At 54.6% G+C, this 13,564-nt stretch overlaps 1 protein-coding gene across 1 annotated transcript in view; it reads left to right on the top strand.

The window, feature by feature from the left end:
• Positions 1-13,564, top strand: part of DTNB (dystrobrevin beta) — a 90,875-nt gene that overhangs the window by 59,407 nt on the left and 17,904 nt on the right. The window contains exons 13-15 of the mRNA XM_051773818.1: positions 3,738-3,825; positions 10,535-10,620; positions 12,445-12,558. Of these exons, the coding sequence (XP_051629778.1) occupies positions 3,738-3,825; positions 10,535-10,620; positions 12,445-12,558 (288 nt within the window). The remainder of the gene's footprint in view (positions 1-3,737; positions 3,826-10,534; positions 10,621-12,444; positions 12,559-13,564) is intronic.

Below are 13,564 nucleotides of genomic sequence, written 5' to 3' on the forward strand. Positions count from 1 at the left end.
AAGGAGCATCTCTTTAAGGTGCTTACAAAGCATCTTGAAGATAATATGGCAGATTGAAATGCTGTGTATCCCAGAATCCCAGAATCATCCAGGTTGGAAAAGCCCTCCCAGCCCTTGCCAATGCCTGACAGTTCCTTCCATGAACCCCATCCAACCTGGCCTTGGGCACTCCCAGGGATCCAGGGGCAGCCACAGCTTCTCTGGGCAATCTGTGCCAGGGCCTGCCCACCCTCCCAGCCAAGGATTCCTTCCCAATCTCCCATCCATCCCTGCCCTCTGGCAGTTGGAAGGTGTCCCTGCCCATGGCAGGGGTGGCACTGGATGAGCTCGAAGGTCCCTTCCCACCCAAACCACTCTGGGGTTCCCTGATCCTGTTCCCTGGTCTGTGTCCCCCACCTGCAGCCACAACCTGCAGCTCCCAAGGATGCAGTGGGACAGCTCCTGGGCTGGCTGTGGAAGTGCTGTGACGGGAGCACAACGTGGGCAAAGTGGGCCAAACCACCTGGGACAGTGTTTTCCAGGCAGGGAATTCTGTGCTGTCACCTCTCCAAGGTTCTGCTGCTGTGGAAGCCTCTGAACTCCCACTCGTGTGCCCTCCTCCCATCTGAGCCTATTCCTGCCCTTTGCTGCCTTTCCTCTTCTTGAGACCTGGGGGGGCTCAGCTGGGGAAGAGAAGGATCCAGGGAGACCTTGGAGCCTCTTCCAGAGCCTAAAGGGGCTCCAGGAGAGCTGGAGAGGGACTGGGGACAAGGCCTGGAGGGACAGGACACAGGGAATGGCTTCCCACTGCCAGAGGGCAGGGAGAGATGGGAGACTGGGAAGGAATTCTTGGCTGTGAGGGTGGGGAGGCCCTGGCACAGGCTGCCCAGAGAAGCTGTGGCTGCCCCTGGATCCCTGGGAGTGTCCAAGGCCAGGTTGGACAGGGCTTTAACTCCCCTTTCTCATCATCTGTAACATATTTCTAAAAGCAAACACAAAAGGATTATTCTTTTTTCATAAATTATGGTTTGTTTGTTTGTTTTTCACAAAAGCAAGAAATCTTCAATAACTCTTTTGTCATTCACTTAGACAAGAGGTTGTAGTTCCAGGAGTTGGGAGAGGTATTAGGAGATACCAGATTGTGGAAAGGGTGGGAGGGTCTCTTATAAAAGCAGGAGAAAACTTGCACAGACAAAATTGCCAAGGAAAGCTGAAGAAAAGCAGCTGTGTCAGAAGGTGGAATGGGGAGGATTGATCTCCTTTAACAAAAAATATATGGGACAGTAAATTAGTGGTGAAGGTGCCTGTGAAGCTCCTCAAGCCTCGTGTAAAGGCTCTGGTTTTTCTCCTCTTAAATCTGTTTTCCCCCTGGTTTAACTCCCCTTTTTCCAGCTCCTTCCTTTGCTCTGGGCAGTTGGATGTCTCCAGGCCTGGATCCAGGTTTTGCTCCTCACAGAGCCAGCTCTGTTCACTGGACCTGTGGCTGTTAAACCCAGCCCAGGGCCCTGTGCCAGCCCAGACACAGCACCTGGCAAACCAAAAACATCACCTGGCAAACCAAACACATCACCTGGTGAACCAAACACATCACCTGGTGAACCAAAAACATCACCTGGTGAACCAAATACATCACCTGGTGAACCAAACACATCACCTGGTGAACCAAAAACATCACCTGGTGAACGAAAAACATCTCCTGGCAAACCAAAAACATCTCCTGGTGAACCAAAAACATCACCTGGCAAACCAAACACAGCACCTGGCAAACCAAACACAGCACCTGGCAAACCAAAAACATCACCTGGTGAACCAAAAACATCTCCTGGCAAACCAAAAACATCACCTGGCAAACCAAACACATCACCTGGTGAACCAAAAACATCTCCTGGCGAACTTCAGAGTCTTCAAAGACCTCAGGCTCTTAAATTGGGTGTTAGTGAAAAGAAATCTGCATCCTTAAATAACCATCACAGCGTAAATCTGGTTCAAGGAGACACAAATCCTTGAAATTAGGCTTAAAGAAACGTGAATTGTCTTCTGGGGTGGGGATGTGGGCCAGGAGTGGCTTTTGTGGTGCACCAGGTCTGTGTCTGGTTTATCCTGCTGCTCTCTGTGGGGATGGTGACCCCAAATTTCCCTGGAGCACCCTCAGGAACCACCCTGGGCTGTCCATGGATCCCACCTGGAACCTCAGGGCTGGCACTGGGAGGGCTCTGTGGCCACTGGAAGCACATTCCTCATTCCCACACCAATCCTGGTTGTTGCAGTTAATAACAGCTTGGTTCCTGTCACTGATCCAGGGGTTCCCTTTGCAGTGGGATGAGGGATCTCTGCACAGCACTGGGATGACCAGCAACTCCCAAATCCAGTGGTTGGATGTTGATTTAAAAAGCTGCCCTTCCATTTGTGATCCCCCTCCTGGTTCCTTGTGGCACCAAATCCAGCTGGGAACAGATCCCAGCATTGGCTGCTTTCAGTTAATACAACCCAAAAATCAGCCTTTGTTCCCCAGTGTGTTTAGAGCTAAAAAAGAGAATTGTTTGGGAGTAGCAGGAGCTGCCTCAGCACTGGGGGCACTGCCTGTTCCCAGCCTGGGTTAATCTGTTAGTGGTGAACATGCCCAGGGACACAGAGCTCGTGTGGAACATGGGACAGATCCAGGTGCTGCCTTTCCTTCCCACCCCGGATCTGTCTCCTCAGCTGTCTCTGCTTTCCCTGTCTCAAACCTCCCTGTCCCTTTCTCTGTCACCTCAGGGTGCTGTCACTGCTGGTGACTACTGGAAATGGCTCTTAACACCTATTTCAGCAGCATTTCCCAGGCAGCTGCAGCCTGGGTGAGGCATCCAGGGAATCCTGGGCTGGTTTGGGTGGGAAGGGACCTTCAAGCACGTCCAGTGCCACCCCTGCCATGGGCAGGGACACCTTCCACCAGCCCAGGGTGCTCCAAGCCCCATCCAGCCTGGCAATAGGAGCCAGCTGGAGCTGTGTCACCCTCTGGAGCTGAGCTGTGAAGGACCAGATCTTAAACTGCCCCCCTTTGTAAAGGGGTGTTGTAAGGTGTGTGTAAGCCAGGTGTAAGTCAGGTGTAAGTCAGGTGTAAGTCAGGCTGACTTGCAAAGTGCTGTTTGCATTTAGGTCGGTGCTGTTCAGTGCCAGAAGGTCCTTCTCAGGTCAGCACAGTCCTCCCCACTGTTCCTCATGGAAATCATCCTGGCTTGGACACGGATGATCCTCCATCCCTGGAGGAGAAGGCTTCCCTCCTCCATCCCTGGAGGAGAAGGCTTCCCTCCTCCATCCCTGGAGGAGAAGGCTTCCCTCCTCCATCCCTGGAGGAGAAGGCTTCCCTCCTCCATCCCTGGAGGAGAAGGCTTCCCTCCTCCATCCCTGGAGGAGAAGGCTTTCCTCCTCCATCCCTGGAGGAGAAGGCTTCCCTCCTCCTTCATCGCTGGGCTACTGGCCCTGTCGACCTTGAGTGACCAAAAGGGTCTGCAGACAAGCTCCCCAGAAACAAATCAAACCTGTGCCTAGACCAAGTCCTTTAACACATCCCAGACTGGACTCTGTGGGTCCTGGAGCAGACTCTGCTCACCAGGAAGCCCGGGGAGCATTTCCCTGCCGTGGGAGCGGGACGGAAAAGGGGATCACGGATCGTCTCCAGTGGGACTCTCTCCCTTTGCTGTCCTGGCTCTTTGCACTGACACTGTGCCCTTCCCTCCCTGCCCCAGCGAGGCACTGACAGCTCTGTTGGTCCTTGGCAGTGTCCTGGAGAGCCCGGGCCGGCTGGACGAGGAGCACCGGCTGATCGCCAGGTACGCCGCGCGACTCGCCGCCGAGGCCGCCAGCGCCGTAAGTGACCCGGGGACGGGGGGCTCTGGGGTGGGATGGGATGGGATGGGCAGCTGGGTTCCCACCCCTGCACCAAACTGTCGGGGTTGGTTTGTCCAGCAGCACAGTTCCCTGTTCCAGCAGGGATATGGGAGCGGGGAAACGGGAATGGGGGACAATGGGGGATGGGAGCACGGATGATCCCAAACCAACGAGGTCAGGGGAGCTGGGGGAATAAGCAGATTAGTCCTGCTTAGCCCAGAGAGGAGATAAATGCCTAGAGAGCTGAGGAAAACAAATCAACGTTAGTGGGATGTGTTTATTCCAGAGGGAAGGGGCCTGGGAGACAAAGGAAGGGGGTTTCTGCGTCCAGGGGTTTCTTCTCGTAGGAAAGGGGAACACCCAACACGTTGTAAATGGGTAGAAATAAATCCTGATCTGACAGAAAAATTGCTACAGGACAACAATAAGAATTGACTGAAATTCCGTGGAATATTTTCAGGCTACCTGGACAGGGAGGTTATTTATCTCCAGGGAAGGAGAGCAGAGTTTGCAGGAACCATCTCCCTCATTCCTGAACTTCCTCCGGTGTGTGTTCAGCTCATAACCCACCTTTGGCAGAGGGGTGTGAGCAGACATCTCTGTAAAACTTTAATAAAAGCAGAATTGTGCTTTTTGAACATTTTTAAGCACCTCTGTCAAAGGGTGGGGTTACACATCCCAAGCCATTCTGTTCAGCAGGACCGTGGTCATGTTAAAATATTAAACTGATAAAGTGCCCAGTTTCAGGTTTGGATGGAAAAAGGAGGAAATTTCCATGTAGCCATGTAAAATTCAAGTTGTTTAATGAGACAGTAAGTGCTGAATCACTGTCACGCTGGGAGGTGGTGGAACAGTTCTTACTCATGACTTGACTTTTTCTGGTGGAAACAAAGTGTTACGAAAACCAAGGAGTCACCAACCGGCTCTGAGAGAACCTGGTGGTTTAAAACCCTGTGAATCACCTCGGCCTGCTCCCGTGTCCGTCTCAGTTCTGGGAGGGTTCAAAACCTGCAGCAATTATTTGGGTGTACAGAGCAGCATTTTGAGTTTGCTGAGGCTTTTCAGAGTCCTGTGACAAATTCCTGCTCTCTTTTCACCCCCGTGAGTGCCCTGGAAGGGCAGGTGTCAGAGCAGTGCCAGGGATGACGTGGGACAGGGAGAGGATGAAAGAGCAACAACAGTGTGTTTCCATTGCAACCAGAGCTCGGCCACGAGGAATCTGAAGTTATTTACTGGCTCCACTGTTTGTTCCCAGTCCAGAAATGCCAATCAGCTGAAATGGATGGATTTTTTTTTTTTATGTTCTGAAGGAACCCAGGTTGAAAGGGCTTTGCTTCGTGGCAGCTTCTCGTTATTCCTCACCAATGGAAACCCTCCTTCCTTGTCCAAGTTGGCCACTGCAGCTTGGTGGGGGAACATCCCCCTGAGCCCTGGGACAGTGGGACGTGTCCATGTCCGTGGGGACAAGGTGCCATGTCCACAGGGACACGTCTGGGAGATGAAGCAGACCTTTGAGATGTTTGAGCCAAAATCATGGGTTTTTTTTCAATATTCTTCTTGCAACATTAACACAGAGAGAGAGACAGGAGTGAAGGAGAGGCTGGGAAATCCAAAACAAACAAACAAAAAAAGAGCAATTTTTTTCTTTCCACAAGGACTTAAAATGGGGAACATCAGATGAAAACCCCAATGGAATAAACATCTTGGAAATCCAGTAGGAGAAAGATGCTCGTTGAGTACAGGATATTGGGAAGGAATTCCTGGCTGGGAAGGTGGGGAGGCCCTGGCACAGGTTGCCCAGAGAAGCTGTGGCTGCCTCTGGATCCCTGGAAGTGTCCAAGGCCAGGCTGGACGGGGCTTGGAGCAACCTGGGCTGGTGGGAGGTTTCCCTGCCCATGGCAGGGGTGGGACTGGATGAGCTTTAAGGTCCCTTCCCACCCAAACCATTCCAAGCTTCTTTGGAAAACAGGTAACACATAACTTGGGATGTCACTGGAGCTGCCTGGCAGTGACTGGAGAGACCTTGCCAGGCTGGAGGAACTCCAGCCCTTGAGCAGAGCCCAGGGCTGATCCTGGTCACAACACACAGGGGTGAGGCTGAGTCAGCTTTGGAGATGGAGAGGAGAAGGCAAAGGAGGGTCTTGGTGCTGCCTGAAGCCTCCCTGAAGAGCCAGACATGGCCCTGTCATCAGGGCAACCCCTCACACAGCCGAGGTCACCCCAGCCCAGAGCCCTCAGGGAAGGGACAGCAGGCACCAGAGGCTGCAAGAAAGGGAATCCCAGCTGGATGTTAAGAAAATCTTTTGTCTCCACAATAATGGTCAAATACTGTTGTCCAAGAGGCTGGCCAGAGGAGAACTGGGAGCTCCCCCTCTGGAGATGTTCAGAGCTCAGCGAGAAGGACTCGAGTGACCTGCTGTGAATGGACGTGGATGGAAACCTCCAGAGCTTCCTTCCCACCTGGATCTTACTGAGAATCTGGACCTTAATGGAAGTGAAAAATGGAGGAAAAAAAAAAGCACCATAAGGGATTTATGGAGTATTTGTCAGGGGAGACTCTGAAAGTGAGGTAGGGCAGTATCTGCTGGGAACACCTGGGAGAGGCTGATGTGAATGGAATTATGTCTTGCTGTCCTCTCCAGCCCTGCCTGGCAGATGGGATGTGCTTTATTTGCTGACATGCTCTAACTGAGGGATGTGCAGAGGGTCCCAGGGACAGACTGTTCATGCTCCAGCAGGCCTGGTGCAAAGATTCTGACTCCTTCCTTTGAAGTCATCTGAGTGGACACTGGGAATCGTCCATGGGGCAGTGTGGTCACTGGGAATCGTCCATGGGGCAGTGTGGACACTGGGAATTGTCCATGGGGCAGTGTGGTCACTGGGAATTGTCCATGGGGCAGTGTGGTCACTGGGAATTGTCCATGGGGCAGTGTGGTCACTGGGAATTGTCCATGGGGCAGTGTGGTCACTGGGAATTGTCCATGGGGCAGTGTGGTCACTGGGAATCATCCACCAGGCAGTGTGGTCACTGGGAATTGTCCATGGGGCAGTGTGGTCACTGGGAATCATCCACCAGGCAGTGTGGCCGTGGGTCTGACCCAGCCCACCCCTTTCTGCTGTGTCTCCAGGGTTGGAGGTGTCTCTGCAGGGCTGTTCTGGGGTGAACATCACTCACCACACGAGTGCAAACACACCCCTTAACGTGTTTGGGGGAAAAGCCTCTGCTCGGTGTCTGACCAGGACAAAGTAATTTGAGGCAGATCTGAGGGTTCATCCTTGAAATCCAGGTCTGTTTGTTGTTGAAGAGGGGCAGTAGCTGGGGAGGAGGAAGGAGAGGGGGAGGAGTAAGCCTCGGTGCCAGGGGCAGCCGTGCCGCGCGAGCAGGGCATGGCAGGGGGGTCTGTGTCCACTCAGAGAGCTCTGACTGAGCTGCTCTTGTTCCCCTCGAGCCACTCTGCAGACAAAACATCCCTTTTATTGAATCTGAGTGCTCAGGGCAGGGCTGGCCCTGCCCATCTGCTGCTGGCAGAGCCGTGACCCCAGACAGCTCCCCCGAGGCAGAGCAGGAGAGGCAGCAGGTGAGGAGCTGGATGGAGTGAGGGCATCAGCAGAGAACAGTCCAAACTTCAATTAAATCACAGCTTTCAGGATCACAGCTTCATCCCTGTGTCTCCCTCTGCTGCTCTGCCCACATTGTCAGCCCCAGGTGAGGAATAACCTGCTGCTTCCTGCCCAACATCATCTTGGTGATGAAATCGGGGACTGGAGCAGGTCTCCTGCATCCCCCTTGGCTGCTTTCCCCCACAAAATCCACATCCACACCCATGGCAGGTCCCACCTCAGTGCTGCCTGACCCCTTGAATACAGGTAATCCTGCAGGTGAGGTGGCTGCACCCCCAGAGAAGGAAGGATCACCTGTTTTGGGTGAATATATGTATATATATATATATATATATATGTTGGGTGGGCAGTGACCCCCCTGGAGGGGCAGAGCTCAGCCCCCCGTGCTGGGCTGTGCAGCCCCGCTGTGGGGGCAGGCACTGGCACCTCACAAACACAAGCCAATGCTCAGTTCTGGCTGAGTGGGTAATTAGGTTGAGTTATGTGGATGAGTTACGATAATTAGGTTGTTCTTGCCCACGTTGCTCTTTTTTTGAAAACTCCGTGGTTTGCTCTTCCCTCAGCATCAGGCACTGCTAAAAGCCTGTGATCATCTCATCTCCTGAAAGCTGCCCACAGCCTAAATAACAGAATATTCCCTTCGTGGAGCTTCTCTTTCAGGTGTTGGGCATTGTTTAATGCATCATTTTTAAATAAAAGGATGAGTAAACCGTTTTTTTCCTGTCAGATAAATCTGCAGCTTGGTTCTTGAATCATTTCTTCTTCTCCTCCTTGATAAACCAGCTAAATGAACCATTTCTGTCATTTGGTTCCCCTCCTTTGCCTGTTGGTCACCAAGAACCCTGTGGCACCACAGTGAGGGGCAGCTGAAGTGCTGGCTCAGACTTTCCATGACACTGTGAGGTCCTTGCACCAAGGAACCCGGGATCGAATGCTCAGGAGACTCAAACTTTGCTGTTCTTTCACAGTTTCTTCCAAATGGTGGTGATGGGAAGCACAGTGGCTGCCAACCTGGCTCTGGGGGCTTGTTTGAGCACCCAAACAAGGACAGTGTAGGTGAGCTCTGAATGCTCCTGTCAGCAAATCCCACTCCAGCAGGGAGGTGGATGATCCCTATGGATCCCTTCCAGCTGGAGATCCTCTTTGGTTCCTGACCTGCAGTTCCAGCGTGGCTCACTCCCTGGATTAATGGCCAGTTCACAGGAAAACTAAAATTACAGTGAAACAGAGGTTCCCCTGGTCCTGTGTGATGGGAAGGATTCTGAGTAGATTTTACGACCATCACATGGATTTTCTGGCTGAGGGAAAATGGGCCCTTGCACTTGGATGATCTGAGAGCTGTTGAGGCCTCAGCAGAAGTTGAGTTGTTGGTTTTGGGTTTGTTTTTTTTTAGTAATTTTGATTTACACTGTTGGCTCCCAGCAGGTCTTTGCACTCTGTAAGTAGAAAGCCCTGGTAAGAGTGGAGTAGCAAAGGGATATTCCCTGGAGCTCAGAGCTGCTGAGCAGGCAGGAGCTCAACCTGTGGGCTTTTAAAGCATGGAATTACAGCCATAAATCTTGGCAGACACGAGTCATTCAGACCTGCCTGGGGAGATGGAGAGCAGACACAGCAGTGCTGACTAGGAAATGAAGGGGTTGGGTTGGGTTTGTTTCTTCTGAGGGCAGAGGTTTTAAAAACCACACACGACTTTCCCAGGGAGGGCAGGTCCCTCCCCTCGGGACAAACAGCAACGTGCAGATGTGGGGATGGATTCTGTGCCCGGGTTTACGAGGAGGATGGAATTTGCCATCACAATCCCACCCCCCCAGACTGTTCCAGGGTGGTGACAGTGAGAATCTGGTGCTGATAAAAGGCTGGGCAGGAATGAGAGCAGGGAGTGCAGTCAGTGCAGCCCTGGCACAGCTGCCCAGGGCAGGGGGTTCCCATCCCTGCAGGGATTTAAAAGCCCTGGGGACGTGGCCCCTGGGGACGTGGGTCAGGGGAGGCCTGGGCAGTGCTGGCAGAAAGGTGGGACTGGATTTTTCCAACGTGATTCCATGTGTTCCAGAGGAGTTCACTCACTCAAAAAGTGCAGGCTGGTATGTGAAGCCCACAATGGTGTTACCTCACCCCACGCCCTGCCACAGGCAGGGACACCTTCCCCTGTCCCAGCTTGCTCCAAGCCCTGTCCAGCCTGGCCTGGGACACTTCCAGGGACAGGGCAGTGATGGTCAACTTTCCATGTTTCCAGAGGCAATGACCATGTTTACATTTAATGCCTGTTCAAATTTAATGCCTGTGAATATTGTTCCTTTCCATGGATGGTGTTTCCTGGCCTTCGTGGTGCCAAGGGGTGCCAAGGGCAGTGTGGGCAGTCTGGGGGTCCCACCTAACATGGCATGAGATGGGGGTCTGGGTTCAGGTTTGTTTGACATGGAATTATTGCAGCTGAATGCACTGAGAGGCTTCATTTAACCCCAGAGTCACTGCAAGGGGATGGATTGGGAAGGGGGAGAGCTGGGACCTCTGGAGAGCACGAGGAGTCAGGATCAGCTGTGGGAACACCTCCCTGGGGAGATGTTTCTGTGGAGCTGTTTCTGAGCACTGATGAAGCTCTGAGAGCTGAACCAGGGGGTGCAGAACGTGCCTGTTGTCAGCATGGGGGGGTGTCCAGCAGGGCTCTGGGTGCCAAACTGAGCTGGTGGTCATTCCAGACTGTCCTGGACGGGGTCACTCCAGCTGCTCTTCACTGACTGACACGTGGCAGGGTCAGTGTTTCACCAGGGGACCTCATGAGAAAAGGAGTGACTGGGTTTGTTCCCGGGAAGATCCTTTGGGTGCTGTAGGCACTGGCAGGTGTGGGGGCTTGTTTTCTAAACCAGACCTAAAAAATATGGCAAATCCTGTTCCTGGATAGTGAGGATGAGGCAGCAGGAGCAGCCCCACCCTGGGCTCAGGCCGGGTCACCACCAGCCCCCCTGGCTGTGTCCCAGGGACAGCCTGGGAATTCTGGGGCTGGCTGCAGACCCTGCCACAGCCCCCCTGGGGCAGGGAGTGCTCGGTGTGACCTCTGTGTCCTCCCCAGCCCCGCCCGCCCTCGGACCTGGGATTCAGCTTCGATGCCAACAAGCAGCAGCGGCAGCTGATAGCGGAGCTGGAGAACAAGAACAGGTAAAAACGGGCTCTGATCTGTTCTGGGTCGGGAACCAGCCCCGGGCTCTGCTGGTTGGAACCCTCTGTGTCACATTAACCAGGTTGTTTGCCCGGATCTTTTGTTAAAGGCGGAGCTGCCTCGTTAACTGATTAGTTAGTCATTAAATCGGTTAATTAGCATGGTGGAGGGGCTGCCCTGCCCCTGTTCCCCAGGAAGTGGATTGATCTCCACTAATCTTCTTAGAATCATCTTGCCCAGCACTGAGCACCCGGAGCCCGTTTCTCTCTTGTCTGCAGACCCAGAACAGCTCGGGGGGGGCTCTGAGCCCAGAAACCCCCCTGGCCTGGGCTGATCCCCCAGGGATGGTGGGCAGTGAGAGAGGGGATCTGCCCCTCTGCCCCCTCAGCTGAGACCCCCCTGCAGAGCTGCCTCCAGCCCTGGGCAACAGCAGCACAAGGACGTGGAGCTGCTGCAGAGAGTCCAGAGGAGGCCCCAGAGATGCTGCCAGGGCTGGAGCCCCTCTGCTCTGGAGCCAGGCTGGGAGAGCTGGGGGTGCTCCCATGGGGAAGGGAAGGATCCAGGGAGACCTTGGAGCCCCTTCCAGAGCCTAAAGGGGCTCCAGGAGAGCTGGAGAGGGACTGGGGACAAGGGATGGAGGGACAGGACACAGGGAATGGCTTCCCACTGCCAGAGGGCAGGGACAGATGGGATATTGGGAAGGAATTCCTGGCTGGGAGGGTGGGCAGGCCCTGGCACAGGTTGCCCAGAGAAGCTGTGGCTGCCCCTGGATCCCTGGAAATGTCCCAGGCCAGATTGGACGGGGCTTGGAGCAACCTGGGCTGGTGGGAGGTGTCCCTGCCCATGGCAGGGGTGGAACAGGATGAGCTTTAAGGTCCCTTCCCACCCAAACCATGGGATCCTTCTTGCTCCAGAGGGTCACCTGTGGAGCCTCTCCAGGCTGTCCTTGTGCCTGTGCTCAGGTCTCCCTGTGCTCTGCTGTGCCAGGCCCTGTGATCCAGCTGCCTGCACAGCCCTGTGCCAGGGCACCCTCAGCACACTGGGGTAAAACCCTGCTCAGGGGGGGTTTGGAGGGGAACCAGTTCCTGGAGAGCAGGAGCAGCTCAGTCCTGGCACTGCCACAGCTTCAGTGCTCCACCAAGAGACCTTGCAGGTATTTGAAATTACTCCTGGAGATCCCAGATAAGGGAGATCTCAATCAGTGCTGGTGTGAAGCCCTGCCAGGAGAGCAGCTCAGCAGTTCCACAGAGAGCTGACAACAGTCTCCACTCCAGGGGGGTTTCATTCCCACTGCAGTGAGGGGCCCTTGGCCATGGCTGTGACGTTCCCTCCCCTCTGGCTGTGCAGATCCCCTTCCCCTGGGGACACTGGAGGGTTTGCCTCTGTTCCAATGAGTTGTTGTCCTCCTCATTCCTGCTGCCCTGCCCAGAGCCCTTGGGAAGGGGAGAAGGAGCTCAGCAGAGCTGGCAGGTCCTGCCCCAGGGCCCTTCCTGCAGTACCTGCTGGGCAGGTTGTGCTGAAGATGGAACTTTTGTCCTCTTGGAACAGTCTCTGAGCCCATTCCGTGTGAAAGGGTTTGGAAAGGCATTGCAATGAGTGATTTCACACTTATTAAGTAATAAATTTTCTGTCTTTTGCAGCAGTTCCTACGTCTGCACCAACTTACCCGTCCTGGCGTGGGCCTGTGCCAGCCCCACATGAACAAAACTGCTGTGCCTGGGCTGGGGCTGGCAGAAAGTGCTCCAAGGGCTGTGAAAGCTGTCTGGGAGCAGTGCAGAGAGTGACTGTGCCCTCCTTTTGCCTCCCCTCTGTCGTTCCCACAGGGAGATCCTGCAGGAGATCCAGCGGCTCAGGCTGGAGCACGAGCAGGCCTCTCAGCCCACCCCCGAGAAGGCCCAGCAGAACCCGACCCTGCTGGCTGAGCTCAGGCTGCTACGGTAAAAACAACCCCTGCCTGGGGTCTGGGGGGCTGGGCTGGGGGCACTGGGGGCACTGGGGGCAGCAGCCCTGGGGGCACTGGGGGCAGCAGCCCTGGGCAGCCTGGCAGGGGCATTGAGGATGCTGAGTTCTGAGGGCTGTGTCAGCAGCTGGGCTTCTGAGTGGCCTTAGAAGTAAATAAAAACGCTTCTTGGTACGAATTCTGTTTGTTTAGTTTAGAAAAAGTGTTTGTAAAGAAGAAACTGATGGGAAAAACCGGCAGAAATGGCATTAACTGCTCACCATTTCCTCTCCAAAGGAGCAGAGCTGAGAGCAAATGTCAGTTATTTGATTAGTCAGAGAAACTCCCCAAGGTCAGACCTCCAGGCACAGCCAGAGCTGGAGAACCACCTCCAAAGCCTCTGTGGCCAAGCTGGCACTGCTGGGGCACCTCCAGTGCTGGGGCAGCTCTGGGACCTCAGACAGGAGACACAGGGAGGGGCTGGAGCGTGGGCAGGGAAGGGAAGGGAGCTGGGAAGGGGCTGGAGCAGCAGGAGGGGCTGAGGGAGCTGGGGGGGCTCAGCCTGGAGAAAAGGAGGCTCAGGGGGGACCTTCTGGCTCTGCAACCCCCTGACAAGAGGGGGGAGCTGGGGGGGATCGGGCTCTGCTCCCAGGGAACAAGGGACAGGAGGAGAGGGAACGGCCTCCAGCTGTGCCAGGGGAGGGTCAGGTGGGACAGGAGGAGGAATTTCCTGCTGGAAAGGGTGGTCAGGCACTGGCAGGGGCTGCCCAGGGAGGTTTGGAGTGCCCAGCCCTGGAGGTGTCCCAGGAAGGCCTGGCCGTGGCACTCAGTGCTCTGGGCTGGGGACAAGGTGGGGATGGGGCACAGGGGGGATCCATGGGCTGGGAGGGCTTTTCCAACCCAAATGATTCTGGGATTCACTCCCTGTAGGATCTCACACGTAGCCTCCCATGTACAAGCAGCAGCATCTTTCCTGCCCCCAGCCCTCCCTCATTAACAAACTC

This window comes from Manacus candei, unplaced genomic scaffold (assembly GCF_025592945.1).
Source record: "Manacus candei isolate 608988 ecotype Guabito, Panama unplaced genomic scaffold, ASM2559294v1 h1tg000177l, whole genome shotgun sequence".
NCBI lineage: Eukaryota > Metazoa > Chordata > Aves > Passeriformes > Pipridae > Manacus > Manacus candei.